Source organism: Argiope bruennichi, chromosome 4, assembly GCF_947563725.1.
Source record: "Argiope bruennichi chromosome 4, qqArgBrue1.1, whole genome shotgun sequence".
NCBI classification, from domain to species: Eukaryota; Metazoa; Arthropoda; class Arachnida; order Araneae; family Araneidae; genus Argiope; species Argiope bruennichi.
This window is the reverse complement of record NC_079154.1, coordinates 123,358,521-123,378,239: the sequence shown is the minus strand read 5'-3', so window position 1 is coordinate 123,378,239 and position 19,719 is coordinate 123,358,521. Positions and strand designations below refer to the sequence as shown.

The window sequence follows — 19,719 nt, the reverse complement described above, 5'->3', positions numbered from 1 at the left end:
TTTAGTAAAGATATTATCCTCCATTCTTCGATATAAATTTTTAGCTTTTGAGTATAGATCTAGAACGCCTCCAGTACTCACATTTTTACTTTGTGATTCGCGTGCATGAGCGTTTGGTGATTGGTAATATAATGAAGAAAATCGAGTATGCTTTTTGGACATTTTTTCTTTTGGAAAAAGTTTTCGACTAATTGAAATTCAAATTGACATAGAATGACAACTTTAGTAACAAGATCTTATCCTTGTTAGCACAAGGTATTATTGCACAATTGATTATCCACTATGTTGTTCGATATTTTGAATTCCAGACAATATCGTGAAGATATCGTAATTATGTTATATGGCATTTTGTTTTAATGTTGATCTCAAATATCAAAACTTGAATTGTTGAGTTTTTGAGTTATTGCGTGGTAATACAGGGACAACAGGTGACTAGAATGTTGAAGGATTTGGTTTAAAATTTGAAAATGTTTTATTTATATGTTAAAACTGTATACTAATTCCTATTCGTCTACCTCTTTAGGTTTTATATAGTTATCATGTTTATTTGTATTCTAACAGTTAGACAACTAGGGACTTCCTCTGAATAATGTATTTTGTTCATAATTGGATAGAATACTAATTTTATTTTGATTCACCTAAATTTCATATGTCTGATTTAAAATTACTTAAATTATTGCGTTTTCAGACATGTATAATCCTATATAAGAAAGTAGAAATCGATTTTTTTTTATTAAAACACTTTTTATTTATTTTTAACTGAAAATGTGTAACAGCATTTCAGAATTAACATCCAATAATCTACAAAGCGGATAACGAATTATCCAGGAAATAGAAATTAAAATTATCCTTGCTTTGATTCACATAACCTATATTGGAATGAGACAAACCACATTCCATCAATAGAAAGACATGAACCAATTTTTTTTTCGTTTACGAAGACTTTTCCCCGACTTTTTTGATATGACTACCTCGGAGTATTTTTCTGAGACTGACTACTTTGTTCTAGTGCGACAGAATGACAAACTCCCTCTTGTCTCAGTTCTTAAAAGAGTAAAGAAATAGGCTCGCGCATAAAAAAATTGGAGAGCTTAATTAATACTTGCGGATTTAAAAAATATTTTTTATCAATTTGTCTTAAAAATATTTCCATGTATAATTCTTTTTTTTCTTCCTTTCTTTTCTTTTACTCAAAGACTGACATGACTAAGAGAATGCGAACCTGAATACAGGATTTCCCAGCTTTGCAACTAGGATCTTTTACCTGTTGTGGGTGATACGAACCAATTAGAAACAAGAGTAAAACCAGCTTTTATAGAAAGCTATGTAATTCTTCTTGTTGACTGTTGACAGTAAAAAAGAAACTGTACGATCAAACCGGTGTCTCCTCATATTTTATTTATTTCTTCAGATCATACTATTGTTCTCAGCAATGTCAGAGTAAGTAATCTCTTTGAAATTTTGAATTACTTTTGATGAATTTCTTTATTTTTATTTGTTTATTGTAATATTTTGAACTAAAATGTATAAGGATTTTTCAGACAGATTTGAAAGCCCGCGTCATTCCTACCGCCAATTAAGAATTTAATTACTTCCGATGCGAGGTGTAATGACAGCGGTAGATTGAAACTAAGTATTTAAATATGATTTAAAATTGTTCAGTTGCATTTTATTTGTGAACATTGAAATCATTACACACTTTATTTTTTTTATGTGTATAGTAAAAATTTAGCAAGATAATTTTTAGTATTAATTTTCTTATGTAAATTAATTTTAATAAACTAAATGTCAAAATTGTGTATTTGAAAATGGTTATCTTATTTTAAATAAGTGAAATATATATATAACAGAAATTATATTTGATCTGATTTCATATTCTCAATTCTATATCAGTGGAAAATATGATATATTAGACCAAGTTTTATTTATTACTTTAAAATGCATGAATATTAAAAATATTAAAGGGGGCATGTAACAGTTATTTTATAACTGTTACATACATACCTTTAATATTTTCTACTATCCATTTTCCCAGTTTATTAAAATATTTATTAAATAATATGTAATGCATTTACTTAGTTTCTAGACAGAACATGTTATTTACTAAATGATAGTATTAATTGCATTATTATTTTAAAATCATTACTTTAAATCATTTTAATTTTATTATTACTCTTATTACATGAAGTTTTAATATAGGTTAAGTTTTAAGATGAATCATGTAATCAAGTTATTTATTTATATAAATGCATAGAATTATAATTAATATTCATTTCAATTTTTCAAATTAAGTGATGAAAATTATATATTTGATGTCATAGACAAAACAAATTTGAATGTATTTTCAATGGCCAAACATTATAAGATAGATTTAAAAATTTTATATGAAAATTAAATTATAAAATGTGGATATTGTTCCATGATTTTGTGATGATAAAGGAATATAGTATTTGTTTTATTTACTAATATTAGAGTTACAAAAAAAATGAGTGATTATTCTTTAAAATATTGATATATTTTTTCCATATTTCAGCAGTAAAGCTGTGACATTAGCATTCATTTGCTGCAAACCTGACAAAATAAATCCTGATCTCTCTTCTATTATTTTGCATCATGGTTGTATGAGTTCTAAAGAAAGGTGGAGACCTGTTCAGCAAGACTTGGCAAATTCTACAGGTAGAATTGTAAGTGATTTGATAAGAAAATTTATTCAAATGCAGTGTGCTGTGTCTTATATTTGCATAACAATAGATTTCTTCCATTTCTGTCTCTTTGCTTCATTTGATGATGAATTAATGCTTTTTGCCTTTTTTTTACATATGTTTGTTTTATTTTTAATACATATTTTGTTAATTTTATAAATAAAATTTATCTTGATAAGTTGACAGGATTAAGTTGATATATTATCTATTTAATTCAGTTAAATCTGTTCAATTTCAAAACTGATGTATTGTAATGTTCATTGAATTTCTTTATAAGAATCAATTCTATAGAGGCTAGTTACATAACATTCATACAGAAATTTACTTAACTATTAGACTATGTCTTTACCAATAATGTTTCCTTAAGGATTTCACTTCATCCATGTTCACTAGTAATTTGCAATTTTTTTTTTTTTAACTTTGCTGTTGGAATTGTATTATGAGATTTCAATTTCTCTAAACAAAAAAAGGAGGTGTAGATTATTAAATTGATTTCTTTTGCATTAAAAAGTGAAAATTGGCATACTTTTAAACTTAAAAGAAAAAAATAGTTGCTTTAGAAATGTTCTCTTAAATGAAAACAAATAATATATTAAAAAATATGTATTTACAAAAGAAAAAAACTGTGTTACTTACAATTAATTTTATATAAATTTTATTTCAACTTGCAGAATTACTTGTGAATTGCATTATATGTATGCATTTTGAAACTTTGCGTGCTGAAATATCTTACTTTTAAAATATTCTAAATCAGAATTTCTTACAACATTTTATATGAAATTTATTTCAACTTTCAGATTCACTTATAAATTACATTTTACATATACATTTTGAAACTTTATGTTAAAATATATTATACTTTAAAAATATTCAAAATTAAAATACTTTATTTTAATGATACTTTTAAAATATTCTTTGGATGAAACCAATTGCCAAAATTTATGTATAAATTAACTTTAAAAAAACACACACTATTTTTAAATTTAATTTATACACTTCTTTTTTTGAAATTTATTTTAATATGTAGTATTAATTATGAATTCATATTTTTAAGAAAGAAAGTATAGCAAAGATATATATATACACACATACATACAAGGCATTACATAGATAAATATAACTATGTATTTATCTGAAATTTTCTGGAAGGAATTATTTTAGTTAGTTTATTTTTTTATATTGTTATTTTTATAGAAAGAATGAATTATTGCTTATTAAATAGCCTGAAAATATAATATTGATGGCAAAGGCCAGCATTAATATATTTTAAATATTGTCAGTATCTGAATCAGTTTTTTTTATTATTCATAATAAATAGTATAATAGAAAGTTAATAATATCATCAATGCAACAGAAATACAAAATTTATTTCTAATAAGAGACATTTCTTCATTTTCCACCATTTTGTTAATTTTAAAAAAAGTTTTTCTATTAGGTTTGTTGATTTTATTTTTTGAGAAATTTGGATATGAAAACATTTTTGTAACATGTTCCACTTTAAGGGTTTTATTTGCTTCATTTATCTTGCTAAATCATTAAATGTAAATTATTGCAGCACTTTTATATAACTCTGTATGATTGATTAAATTCGGTTTAATAAATTTCATTTTTTAAATATTTTGTAATGTCTAACTCAAATACTGATAATTTCTGTGTGTTGGATGAAAATGCTGCAAACTTATCACTCATCCTTAATGTTGTAGTTTATTTACTGTGTTAGATGGTAATAAAATCTATATTTTCATTTAAAATGTTGTTTAAAGGTCTTTATTTTATTCATGCCTTTTGTCAGGTGGTAAAATAATTTTAGAATATCTTAATTACATGCTATCTTCTATTTAATACTGAAGATAAATTTAGATGTAAATAACATTAATATCAAATCAAAATGCATAAAATCATTTATTATTTGAAATTTATTATTTATATTGTGCACTTTTTCTGTTAAAGATAAACTGTTCTAAATGCATTGGACATTGATATTAAAGGAATTTATATTTAGAATAAAAATGAGCTATGTTCATTTTTCTTACAGTTAATAGTATATGGCTATAAGAAATCTTAGTGGATATAAGGATAGGGAAAGTGTCTTTGTTTGAAAAATATATAGGTATACAATAAGAGTAAAAAAAAAAAAAAAAAAAAAAAAAAATGTAAACACTTATAAATATGTAAAAAGTAAATAAAAAAAATGTAAATGTTCATAAATATGTAAAAAGTAAATATCTATATTTTATTGACTTCAAATATAAAGTAAATATACAAAATTAAAAATATATTTAATTAGAATTTAACAACTAAAAAAAGTAAGCAAAGGGTACTAACAGAAAAAGTGAAAAAAGAAGCAAGTAATATTTCATCTGCCTTTGTTTGGATTTTATCTTAGCTTTTAATTTTTAGACATATGTCTTCTATTTTTCTTCCAGATTTTTTGCCTTTCTCCTAAGATAAATTTTTTAATATTTTCTAATTTTAATGGTTCTGTTGCATGTTTAATATCAAATATAACTATAGATATTGATTGAAACTAAAGTCTGTGGATTAAGAAGGATGAATTCAAAATCTTAGCTGCCCGATATAATTACACATTCTTCCACAATATTTTTTAATATTTGCTTGATATTCTTATCATGTTGGAATATCCAGCTTCATGAGAATCTCAATTTTTAAATGAATAGGGCAAAAATTTCTTTCAAGATTGTTAAGTAACTAGTTCTGTTCATTGTAGACATTTAAAAAAAAGAAAAAAAAATCTGACATTTGTTGCTGCAATACACCTCCAGATTATAATAGAACTACACTTATTTGGATTTAAATTCCTTTTATGATCTTATTTTTCTTGTTTCTTTTTGAAAAAAACAACAACATTAAAACTTTAAATATATTTTATGACAGTTTTTTGTAAGTTGCAGATGCTTATCTTGATTTGCTTCAACAGTTGCAGATGTTTATTCCAGTTTTTTTGATGCTAAGTAAAAAATCAGTCATAATGATTTCATATCTGAAATCTTATCCATTAAAAATTCTTTGAATAATACATGCACATTCTATTGTTTCTGATGTTTATGTGATGTCTTGTGATATTTTTGCAATACTTGCAGCTGACATTTTTACAATACTTGCATTACTTTGATCTCTCATGTTATATTTTGATAAATCAGCTTATTCACTGAAAATTCTATATCTGTTTGTAATTCTATTTTCTTTGGAATGTATTATTACTTTTCTTGTTTCCAGTGATGCTATTTTATGTCACAGGTTAATAGAATTAAATAATGGAATAAAGTACTTCATATATGCAAAATTAGTGTTTATTTAGTATTTTTCTTACTGTTATTGTATATATATATTATTCCTTTAATTTTTATTGTGTATTATGCAACAATTTAAATTATTAATATTGATTCTTTATAGCATACATCTAAGGATATCTCCCAAACCCTGAAATTAATTAATGTTATTGATTTAAATTTTATTCATTGACAATATTTTCTTTTGATAAAATCTCAGTTAAAAATTTTATATGATAAAATGAAATGAATTTATTTTGATATTTTGCACATATTTTTGCAGGTGTATTCAGTAGATGCTAGAAATCATGGAGAAAGTGAAAAAAGTGATGTTTTTAATTTTGATATCCTCTCAGAGGATCTGAAGCATTTCATGGATGTTCATAAAATCCCTAAAGCTTGTTTAATTGGTCACAGTATGGGAGGATTGGTTGTGATGGCTTTAGCACTAACAGCAGTAAGTATATAGTAAATTTTCTGAAACACTGTAGAATGCTACTTGAAATTTTATTTCCTAAAATGGCATGTTTCAAAATGCTCCTGCTCCTTAAAAATGTTCTACCTTGCTGAATCAAAATACAGGATATATGTATATATATATTGAATTACATTTTTAAATATTTCCAGAAAAGAAAATTGGTTATATGATTACAAGTTTTTTTGGAGCAAAGAATGTCAAATCAGAAATTTGTCTGATTTTCTTTAAAAACAAAAATTTTTGCTCAAACATTACAATCTTTTTTTCTTCTTCTTTTTTTATCTTTGATAAAATGTACATTTTTCAGTACTAAAAGTCTATTCTTTTAAAGTGTAGTAAGCTTTTTGCAGTTTTCTTCATATTATTTGGAAGAATAAACTGACAATTTTTTAAATATTTAAAACTAAGCATTGAATCAGAAATGATACAAAAATTTTTTTATCATAAATAATAAATATAATAAAAAATTTAAATGCAAATATGTTGGTAATTTTCTGTGTTGTTAAAATTATGATTGATTCTTATTTCTTTTTATTTCTTCAAGCCAGATAGAGTTGAGAAGCTAGTAATTGAAGATGTCAGCCCTAAAGAACCAGAACCAGAATTATATTATGTGTTTGGTGCTATGATTGAAGAACAGTTAAAATGTTTTGAACAGTCTACAAATGCAGATACTATTGGATCTATGCAGCAAAAATTGAGAGAATGCTTATATAGAAATATACCAGTAAGATTTTCATTTATTTCTTTTCTGTTTCTTGTTTTGAATCTAAAATTTATATATCTATATTGGTTCAAAGTATGTCAAAGAAATTCATTCTTTTATAGTTTCAATTATGTATTATCTTTTTTAAAAAGAAATTATAGTATTTCTTATGTGTTATAAGTTTATGGTATTTTATTGCATTCAACATATTTTAAGTTACTTTGCATAGTTGTGGATGTTTATCTTTTTACTTTTAAAAATTAATTTGGTAGAATTTTATTAAAGAAATTATTAATTTCCAGTCAGGTCGATATGTCTCTTATTAAAAACATTACTTATATAAAAAAGGAATTAAAAAATTTTTCTAATATATTTCAATGTATTTGGAATAATTATCTTTGAAAAATTAACAAAAAATATGATTCAGTGTTGGTCTTGTATGAAAAAATTATGAAACAAACGTTTGAGATTTATGTGTATTATTATTAAATTGTTCTAAATTTGCTAAAAATTTACTTTATGATGAGTCTATAATTTTTGAAAAATTCTGAATGAAATTGACTTTTGAGTTGTTGATTTTTCATGTTGAGATTTTTCGATTGTTAATGCTCTACTATTAAATCATAATTTTTGAATGGATTATTTTCAACAGATTTATAGCATCTATCTTGTGATTTTCTTATATTTGTAAGTTACAAAAACATTGCATAATTAATAGTATAAAATTATGTGATTTGTCTCAAGATAATTTTTCTATTATTTTGAGATGATTGTGATTTATATTAATGTATTTTTTTTAAATAGTTGTTAAACTATATGAAACAAGGAATTTGGCAAAATTAAGCATCTTAAAAATGATGAACTTTTTGATCTGCTTTTTTCTTTGATAAACTTTGATTTATCTGCTTTTTTAGCTAATTTTTCTAAATATTTAAATGATTCTTGTCATCCAAATGGAATGTTTTATTATTTGAAAATGGCATTGATAGCTCTTGCACTGTCATTGGCCTGATGATTGTAATGTTATGTTATTTTTTTATTAGACACATAACTAGAATTTTAGATATTTTGTATGCATGATTAAGAATTACATTTATTTATAATATTAGAATCAAATAGATTCTAACAAACCACAAACTATTTTTCACTTTGCTCTACTTGATTTGTAATGAGAAGTCCAAACTTTTTCTACTTTCAATTTTAATAGACATATTTTGCATTGAAATTGAATAAGGCATTGAAAAAAAAAATCAAAAATAAAAGTACTATAAATAAAATTGATATTTAAAATTGTATGCTTATAATTTATAAACAGATGATACCAGATGAAGATCAAGAAGTAATTCAAAAGATGGAATTCCAAATTAAGAAAACAGAAAAAGGTTATGAACCACAAACAAATTTGAAGTCCATTCTAAGAGCTATCCTTAACCCACCTATTTGTCATTTCCCTACAGGAGGGCGATTCGACAAAGATGCTTTATTTGTTTATGGATGCAAATCAAATTTCACTGTGTAAGTATTGAAAAAAATGTTCTTATATGTCTTTTAAATGTGGTTTGAACTCTATTTATAAAATGGTTTCAGTAGTTGATTTCAATTTTGTGAAGCCTATATTTATATTCACTTTTCATTAAAAGCCTTTATTTAATTTTCTTTTTAAATTCAATGCAGAAAATCAGTGAAATTAGTCATGATTTTAAATTTTGAAATAATGAACTTACTATTACTGTACTTTTATTCTAATTTTAATATCACATTAACATGAAGAATTAGTTCTATTTTCATTAGCAGAGCCAAGCTATATAAAATTCACTTAGTGACAACTAAAATGTACCATAGAGTTACTAACGGACTATACGTTATTTCAGAGCGCCCACAGGTCTTAAAAAAGAACCGTAAATATTTATCAGAATCCTTCTAGGGGCCCCTAGAAAGGTCATAATTTTTGTTTCAAAGTCCTAAAAAATGCCTATTTTCTATTCTGAGTTTTTAATTTTCACTTGACTTGAGCTGCTAGCACGAAAGTTGAAACTGATTTATTTTGACTTTCATACAGTTTCAGGTGATTGTTAAATATGCAGGAAATAATGAATCAGTCTAGTAATAAAATTAGCATGGAGGGGCTGTTTCCTGACAGTGAAATTGTGAAACACTTTGCTTGCAGACTAATAAAGTGTGTACAAATTTATTTGCTTTGGAATTCTGTCATATTTTACTCTGCAGTTGTATAATTTGCTATACAATATTGAAAGTTATACTTTGTTAATTAAAGAATTACTATAAATCTCTACAAAGTAAACAAATGGACATGTTAAATATTTTCTGAAATTGATATGCCCTAAAATGTGAAAGAAAGTAATTTAACCTCAGCTTTTATCAGTCATTTTACAGTAAAAGATTCTTAAAAAGCATCTTTTAATTTATCACAAAATGTTAGATCCAAGGAAAGTTATACAAATTTCAATGGCTGGATCAGCAGTTAACTTTAAATTCTTCCACATAATCCAAAATAAATCAGAGTTAAGCTCTATGCCTTTTTGCTGAATATAGACGTCTGTGATTTGCATATTTCAAATTATGCATTTAAAGTAAAAAAAAACAGGAATTTGGACAATATTTACAGCTTTTTATTGGTTATTTAAAGATTTCCCAGCACATAAAGAAGTCTATATTAAGATTTCTGATATGGAAAAAGTTATTCAAATTTTATTCCTATGGAATTCCTATGGCTGGCTGGAAAACATGTCAATTAGAATTTTCGACAGTTGGGATGATATAAAAAATTATGTCTAATGTTCTAAAAAGAGGAAATTTCCAAAACCAGGTTGTCAATCACATGCCATAATATTACAGGCTGTTAAAGATGTGATATTTGCTACAATAAATTTCTCCTTTCTTTGGTCCAAATGATAATATTATAGTTCACTCTTTATCAGTCTAGTAAACTTCTTCTGTCATTCTTTGATAATGATTTTTAAAATTTATTAATGTATTGGCACATTTAATATTGCAAAAAAAAAAAAAGAATATTTAGGAAATTGAAGTGTTTATAAATTATCAAAATTTAATTGAAAACAACTTAGTTCTTGCTCTTTTTCTAAAATAAGCCTTGCATTCAATAGAAATAAGATTTTAAAACATTTAATATTTCAGAAAAAGATATTTTTAATTAAAAAAAACTTTTTAATTTTAGTATTATAAAAATTTAAAATGCCAAGCATTCATTTCGAAGAAGCTAATTTGGAAAAATTGCAAATTAGTTTCAAAATAATTTCTTGATTATTTTTAATTGATCCAAGAAAAGTTGGCTTTAAATTGTTATGATGAATTGAAATAATCTCATTTACTGAAGATACAGCTTATGAAAGAAAATGAGTGTTAATGTATATTAAAGTGTCAAATTATTCATACTTTTTGAGATATGATTCATCAGAAAGTTAATAATGACAGGTTTTTTTTTTATATGGTTATTTAGGGAAAGATAAAATATTAACAAACTGTGGAAAATAATACAGGCACTTTTAATATTTTCTCCTTGGCCAGCTGATATGAAAAAGGGTTTTTTCTTGTAATTAAAGAATCAAAATTGAAAACCTAAAAGAACAATATTTTATAACTGAATGAAATAAAATTTTTTATTTTAAAAAATTCAAATTGCCTTGAAATTACAAAGAAATTAAATTTGTCTATAATTTATTAGATTATTTGAAAAAAATTCAAATTGTCTTGAAATTATGACAGTCCTTGAAATTATGGTGCTCTTAGTTCTGCGCCTATAACAGAGACAAGACAAAAATATTTAATTTGCCTTGAAGATCAGAAGATGTTAAAAGAAAAAGAAATTCATTGTAAATAGGAAATGATTTTTTGATGATTTAAATGAACTAAAAGTAAGAAGTGGGGGGGGAGGACCACTTCTAAAATGCAGATGAATAAATGGATTTTTAAAATTAGCAGAGAAAGCTAATTTAACAAATCATATAAAATATGTCTATCAATCAAAAAGTTTTTGCTTCAAACAATAGTGAAAAAATTAGTATTGGTAAGTGTCAATGAAAAATTACACGCAGTGCTTCAAGATTTTATACAAAATTAATCTTCCTTTTCTCTTTGTAGTTATGTTTGGTTTATCTGGTACATTTCTGCATGTACATTCCGACATAAGTTTTTCTGCCTCTTGAAAAAGTTGTAATTTTTGTGTTCTTCATGCTGTTATGTAGTATTGTGATATAAACATTGATAACGCTCATACTTTTGAAAAATCATTCATATTTAATAAATTTTTAAAATGTCAAATGTATATTTATTATAATTTAATTTTTTGTTTTATTTAATTATTTATTAAGGCAAATTTGAAATGTTAATATCTAGATGAAATTTCGTGTTCAACTATTTTTTGAAACAAAGTTATTAAATTAATTGTTAATAGTATGTCAAATCATCTTAAAATAGTGAGAGCAGCCTTAAAAACGCTTAAAGGGCTTTAAATTTCTATATACAAAAAGAATGAGACTCCTGCATTTGTAAATAATTACTCAAATTACACATTTCAATAAGTGAATTTTAATTTCAAAAGTTCATTTTCTTAAAATAAATTATCTAAATGAAACAAATTTTTATTTTTGAGGTATATATATTGGAAATAAATTACTTAAAAGTTTTTTTTCCCTCAAAGCAAGTTGTAAGGAAAATAGAACTTGGTTTAGAAAGTGTGCAAATAATATGATAAGTTTCATATTTGTATTCTCACTTCAGAGTTCTGTAGATATAAGAAAACTTAGGTGCTAGATCAAGTGCCACTTTTATGACTTGACTACAGTTTATAATTGAGATTCATTCATCATTCTACAAAACAGTAAAATTTATGATAAATGTTTTTTCCCTCTTTATATTCTCTTGTACATAAAGAGAAAGTATTGTAATCATTGAAAAAAAAATATATCCTTGTGATTTTGATGGATCTGTTTCAGACCTCTGAGTCCAAAAGAGAAATGTATAGAACTATATGTGTTGGTTTACAAGTATATTAGCTCAGAAATGCAATGAAATTTTTATGTAGCCTTTTTATAAATTTTTAACTTGCTGAAGTATTGATTGCCTGTCAATCTTTATGTTTGACTGAATGTGAATGTCAGATATAAAGATGCAAAAAATAGAATTCATTATGTGATCTAGTCACTCCAATTGTACGTCAGTATCAAATCATAGAAAGGAATATACCAAAATCGTATATAAAGCACAAAATATTCCAGATTATATTCATATGCAAGGAAGGCGAGAAGGGAACACATCACTCTTGCTTATTCAGTTTAGTTTTCCTCCTTATTTCAATCTTAGTAATTGCTATTATGTAACACATGGCATATTTGTAAATAGTATCTAATGTCTTTTGTGTTAAGTGAAAATATGCAAAATCAAAAGATATGTCACCAATCATTAAAACATCACAAGTATATTTCATTTAGATTATTTCTTAACACTTGATGGATAATAGAAAGTAAAATCAAATCCATTAGCCATTAAAATGAATAATAATTTTTTAAAATGAATTTGTCTATAGAATTGGATGCATGATAATGTTGCTTATAGTATTGTAAAAACATATACATAACCACTTCAAGATAAAATTTTATTATTATTATTAATTATAATATCTGTATGTTATGAATTTAATGCTGCTATCAATCTTTAAAAACATTTTAAAGTTTTTAAGAATAAAATCGATTTTGTTTCCATTTTACTTCATAATGATTAATTCAATTTTCAGAAATTATGTCATTGTGGAAACTCCTGTGACTCGCATTATAAATTTTGTTATTTACACTATTTATGTTAGTTTACATCATACTGAAAAATGAGTACTATGCCATTCATACCCATCATTTTTTAGAGAATAATTTGCTTTACAAAGAAATTATTGAGAATGTTTTGCACTTATTTTATAAAAAAAAAAAAAAAAAAAAATTGATTTGGTTGCTTGATTAAGAATAAGGAATATGAATGAAATAATTGATAAACAAAAGTGACTGATGTTTTTGAACAAATTTGGTTAACTTTATTCAGTATTCTATGAAATTAAAGTTTATTTTTAAGAGGGAATTTGTACAATTTCATAGAATTCTTTCTATAGTCAAGATCTGTAGAAATATATACCATGTGCCAGTGATGTGATCATTCATAATTTTCTATGTAATGCTATTTTGATCTGCTTTTGATATCTGTTGAAAAATGTTCAAATAAATATATTTTAAATTAAGTAACATTGAAAGTAAGAAATTAATATTATTAAAATAAAGACTCTTTAATTATGTGTAATTTTTAAAAACAATTAGCTTAATACTTCATGTTAGAAATTGGAAATACTATTAGATACTTATACTTCTGTTGTAGAAGTTATTATTATTGTTTTATTCATTAAACTTGAACTTTAGTGTTGAAAGTGAAAATAACAATGGTATTATGGATCCTAAAGTGAATTATTAAAGCACACCTAAATCATTCAAACACTCATTGATATTATAGTTTTTCTTGATGGCATTTTCAGTTCTTGTTTCTGCACTTTTTCTTTTACCTTAATTTATCGGATATAGCTTTGAATGTCATTTCAATTCTTTGAATTTGAACTTCAATAAATGTAAATCTGTAAATAGTTTAATATTCTTCCACTTTGTAACATGCTAATTTTATTATTTTTTTATTACTGTGATATTGAACAATTTTTTAAATCGACCATAGTCTATAAACCATAATAATATTCCATAATAAATTAACTGCTTTTCATTATAATAATTATTGTATGCATTTTTTTTTTTTTGTATAAATAGAAATTTTACTGTGAAATAGTTTTTACATTTGGTTACAGTTGAGTTCCAAATCTCTCATATTATTTTTATATAGACATAAAAAAAAGTTGTTTTATTGAATCATATATGCCTTTTTGCAAATTATTGTTCTTTTAAAATACTAGAAGATGGGTTACTCAAATATGCAACTTCAGAAGAAAAAAAATTGTCCTCTTTTCTTCTTAAAAACATTGCTTCATTTTTTTCTTTTTCTGGCATTATGATCCTTAGTTTTAAGATGAAATTGAAGTATGAATTGATATCCTGTCAACTTGCTAAGAAGTTGAAAAAATATTCATTAAATGATATTTGATGGTAAGAAAATATAGTGAAATTAAAAAAGTTTATTGTACAATTATGAAGAAGGACAGATATGAATAAGGGGAGGGGGAAGAAACAGGAAGATTGAAAAGTATAAAGAATACTTGCAATAAATTTGAAAGAAAACTAGATATAGCACATACAATATAAAATAGACATTGTTATAGCAAGGCTGATGTTTATTACAGATCATGCATTGCTATTTCATGACCCTTATATAAAAACATTCATATTAAATCCACCGTTTTCTATAAACCATAATAATATTTCATAATAAATTAACTGCTTTTCATTATGGTGATTATTATATGCATTTTTTTTGTATAAATAGAAATTTTACTGTGAAATAGTTTTTACATTTGGTTACACTGATTGGTTACAGTCGAGTTCCAAATTTCTCATGTTATTTTATGGTCATTGATTGGGATTTCATAAATGAGTTCCACATGTTTTTGTGGAATTGATCACATTTCTTGATTCACTGTCCTGTCAAAGTAACTTACTTTTTTAACAGAAAGTTGTAGACCCTTCTCTTTATTTTGCACCATGTTAAATTTTATTTGAAGCGTTTTCGAAACTTTATTTTTTTAAGGAATTTTGCAAGGATTTGAATGAAAATCAAGCAAAATATTTTTGAACCTTTTTGTTAAAAATAAATAAAAGTATTTTACCAAAGTTTGCTTTGACTAAGTAATGAATAATAATAATAATAATGGTAACTGTTTCAATGTAAAACTAAATGAAATAATATCATTTAGAATTTGATGATCAAGCAAAATTGTTCTTTCAAATGATCAAGTGAATGAGTTAAGGTAAAAAGGATATGTAATAGTTAATGTTCATGTTAAGAATTGTGTCTTGTTTTGTTTCAAGAATAAAGTTTGTGAAACCCATGATAAATTTGTAAATAAATTATCATTGATTTTCTTGATTACACAATAATTTATTTGATAGTGAAGATTGTGGTCTGGGTGAAATGACTTGAAGACACATGCTGTCTTTTATGTGGTTTATTGGTAACATCAACAACAAAAGACACAGGATTACGCCATACTGTATTAGGCCTAGAGAACTACACATAGTCAAGTTCGCTTCTACTAGAAAAAAATATACTAAACAACAACAGGGAGACTACATGATACATGATTGGCAGCTAGCTCCACCCAGGAAGATCACATGGTTAACTGATTTTTTAACAAAATTATTAATTTTATTATATGTGCAGCTCTTTTATAACATCATTATTCAGACAAATTATACATGTAAAAGAATTTTGATAGTTTTTTCTTTATAATTGTATGAATTTACTACATTTATTTGTTATATTAATTTCACCTTTTTCTTTTCAGTATCGAAGATAAAGATCTTATTTTGAAGTACTTTCCAAAAGCAAAATTCTCTGGTTATGAAAATGCTGGCCATGAAGTATGTTTACGTGATCCCAAACGTTTTGTTGAAGAAATAAGTAAATTTCTTTGATTTATCTTATATACACGGTGCTTTTTTTCTTAAAAAAAAAAGATCTTTCCTTGTCCTATATATGTGGAACTCTATACATTCTAACTTTTTTAAAGCTGTTCTGTGATCTCAGCTACCTTTTCTGCATTTAATACTCTGATTAAGTGGAAAAAAAGAATTTATATGATATAAGCCATTTACATGTTCTTGTTATATTATCCAAGCCATGAAACATTGTTATTAAGTGTGAAGCTCTCTGTAACATTTTTGAAATCAAGGTTTTTCTTAAAGATGTAACATATTTAATAATTTTTTTTGTTTAGAATTTACATTATTTTAGAGCATTTCTAATATGTATACTGTCTACAAAGTGTTTACAAACTTGGAATAATTATTATTTGAAGAATTGTATTCAATATTGTATATTGAATTCTTTTTAAATTTAAAATATTGACAATTATTCAAGTTAATTTGCAAAATATCAATTTATTATGCATTTTGACTGAGTATTTCAATGACGATTTCTATATTTGCAAGATATTATACATGTGTAATCATGAGAACATGAACTTCAAATACTAAATAATTGCCATAAAATTGTCAAATAATAAGTAATTGTCATCTTTTTGTCCATAATCTCATTTTAGTAAGATAAATGATTGGGCATATACATTATGAAGAAAATTCAAATGTTATGCAAAGCTAATTGTCTTACTTTAATATTTTTTGATGTATTTTTCTTATTGTAATTGTCAGCTTCCAATGATACATATCGAAATGAAATGCTAAATATGTGCTTGTAGCATGCAAAGCTGTATAAATTAGTAAATATATAACCATGAGAAAAGAATTGCATGCTTTTATTTTTATATGCCCTTTTTTTAACTATACAGATTGAATTGAAATTGAAAATCTTGTGTATTTTTATGATAAAAAAATCAACCATTTTTGTAAAAATCAATTTGTTTGATAAATTGATCTACTGTTATTTGTATAATATGTAAGCATTTAGATTTATTAAATATTCTCATTTTCTATTAAAATAAGTTTGGGAAACATTTTACAAACAAGGTTACAACGAAATTTGGCATAATTGTTTGCAGAAGACATTCCTGGATATATATATTTAATCTTTAATGTCCTGAATTAATTATAAAATAATCAAAATTATCTATGTACTTTGGGTTTAACAAGAAATGTTATGATTTTTAATTGATCCTTGATTTGTAGGTTATTTTATCTATTAAATTGCAAGAGGAATCAAAGAAGGTTCCAATACATTTTAGGAGTTAGTCAGATATAATAAAACTTATATAGGGAAATAAGCAATGAATTCAAAATAAAATACTTTCAGGATTCTGATATTAGTATATTTGGCAGTAGTACCTCTCTAACGCATGGTATGCAGAAAGACAGGCGGTTGTCACACCTCCTAATTCTACAAATAATCTCTCCTTATTGTTAAATGTAAAACATCTACTTCTTTCATCTCTCCTTTGATCCATTTTTGGATGACATTAATGCCCTCTTAAGCTTGTGCAAAGCACGGAATGTTTCCGAATCTGAAAATGAACAGTAATAAACATTGTATGCATACACTATTTGTTGATATTTCTGAAGATACTCAAAGTTATACCTTCTATTGCAATATAAACCCTCTGAATGACTGATTGACTAAGGCAAACATTTAAATCTACTGTAGACACTTGAATAACTTCTTCCTATAGATTTTCATTTGGGAGTATGAGGGTCTCGTAGACTGGAATTGATTAATTCAAATAGGAAGAAATTAATGGATTTTTATCAGAATTGTGCTTGCATTTCTCCCTTTGCAACTTATCACATTGGAAACATGTAGTTCCGATATTTCTAAACAAAGCAAAGATGTGTGCTCATACTAAAAAATGCTTGCATATTACAAGACATGCAAGAAAGTTGCATAATAAATTCAATGTTGTATACTCCAAAATGTCTGGTACTCATTTGCAATAACGATTCACTACTTTTGGCAATTTTCAGTATTTTTTTATAGTCTTCATCAGGTACTGCCGTTATCTCTTAATTTTACTGTCTTTAATTGGAATAATAATGATTTGTTTTGATCAGTATGCTTTAGATTAAACAATATTTAACAGTCAAGCATGGCATTCCTATCTATGTATTCCCAAGTAAAAGTGATTTGCCATGATATCAATTAATCGACTCATTAAGTTAGTTGGTAATACTTTCAAATCATTCTGTACATATATATGTTTGATTAAAAATTGTTTTTAAAAAAATGACAGTTAAAAACATTTATAATAGAAGTAACAAAGTTTTGCTGTTCAAATTAAATTCAGGACAGGGCTATTTTCAATAAATTGCTTTAACCCTTTCTAGGGCTGTGGGAAGTATGCTTCCCACCAAATTTATCAATCTTTGTATGAATTTATGTAGGTTGGCATAAGTTCTGACAAATTTTTTTACAAAGACAGAAACTTAGATGCTTTAGTTCTTGATTTGATACTTAATTATTAATGAACCAAATTAATTAATGAATCAAATTAAATTTATCTAATAAGCTAAATGAATCCCTTTTCTTATTCTAATTTTAAGCCTAAAAATATTTTAACATAATATGACTAGAAAAAAATGGCCCTTTAAAGGGTTAAACGATATTTGTTTCATAGTATAAATTTACATTTAAATAATATTTCTAGAAGAAAAAAACAAATCTTTACATTTTGTCTACTATCTATGAATTTTAACAGCCTATATGAATTTATGGTTGATGTATAACAAGTTATTCAAGGTGCTTATGTATATAGATGCAATTTAAATGTATCTCCTCATAGCGAAGCAATAAATATCTATTCATGCCATCGTATGATAATATAGTAAATATGCTCAATATGATAATGGAATCTTATTTGGAAGGAGATTTTTGCTAATAGTAAACTCACAATTAATTAGATTCTTATTTTTACCAATGTCTAAAGAAATACAGTAAAATATTAGAAATAGAAAATTGTTACTGTTTGGACCAACCTCATTTAGAATGGAACTGATCTTGTGATAGTACAGTCACAGTATAATTGTCTCTGTACCATGTCATTGCCTTGTATTGTGCTACGATGGCTCATCGTTTTCTTTCTTGCAAGAAGGCCAATAGATACCATAATGATGCGGTGCATTTGATAAGAATCCCTTTTGAGCTAACTGGTACCATTATAAATCTTGTATCAAACCTGCAACATTACATTAATATACTATGTTAGTCTAGTATTTACTTATTATTTTGCTCAAAAAAATGAATTATATCTGCATATTGATAATTTGAAATTACTGTTCTAAAATAGGCCCACAAAAGTAGAAATTAGAGAAATTTTCAATGGTGAAATTTCTGTTGAAAATGAGAAAAAAAAATTATAATTATTTGTTATCAGGTAAATAAATGTTTTTTTGATCAGTAGATTTGAATTTTTGGCACTTTATTGCATTTTTTTAGTGATAAAATATTTTATTCCAGATATGAAATATTATTCAGAATTTACATCATAATAAAGTGCCAGAAAATTTTTTTTATGTGTATGCAAAGATTTAATTCTAAACAAGAGATTTCAAATGGATTTTTTGGGAAGGAAATGCATATTTTGTTGTGAATCTTTTGATATTTAAAAGCTTTTTCTTTATATATTGCTTATAACTCATTTAATTCTGTATGTTTAACAATTCCTGCATTTAAGTTCCATTTTTTATTCAGTATTATTTTATATTTAATTTTAATGATACTTTTCTCTTATTTTATATACATTGTGATGCTTTTCAGTATTATTATTTTCTTATGTGCATTTCTTTTGAATAAATGTTACTTAAAATAGTTTTTTAGATTAAATTATTTTCTTTCTTGTTATAATTTATGAGAAAATGGAAATACATT

The 19,719-nt window shown here is 25.0% G+C and overlaps 1 protein-coding gene across 2 annotated transcripts; it reads left to right on the top strand.

Annotated features, from left to right (window-relative positions):
- Positions 1-1,196: 1,196 nt before the first annotated feature.
- Positions 1,197-19,414, top strand: LOC129966915 (protein ABHD11-like). Of its 2 annotated transcripts, none has more exons than XM_056081531.1 (6): positions 1,197-1,440; positions 2,537-2,684; positions 6,276-6,449; positions 7,015-7,197; positions 8,492-8,691; positions 15,692-19,414. In XM_056081531.1, the coding sequence occupies exons 1-6, from the start codon at positions 1,433-1,435 to the stop codon at positions 15,819-15,821; spliced, it is 843 nt and encodes a 280-aa protein (XP_055937506.1). In that variant the 5' UTR covers positions 1,197-1,432; the 3' UTR covers positions 15,822-19,414. The 2 variants fall into 2 exon arrangements, with proteins under 2 accessions (XP_055937506.1, XP_055937505.1); XM_056081530.1 differs by having other exon boundaries at positions 2,534-2,684.
- The last annotated feature ends 305 nt before the right edge of the window (positions 19,415-19,719 follow it).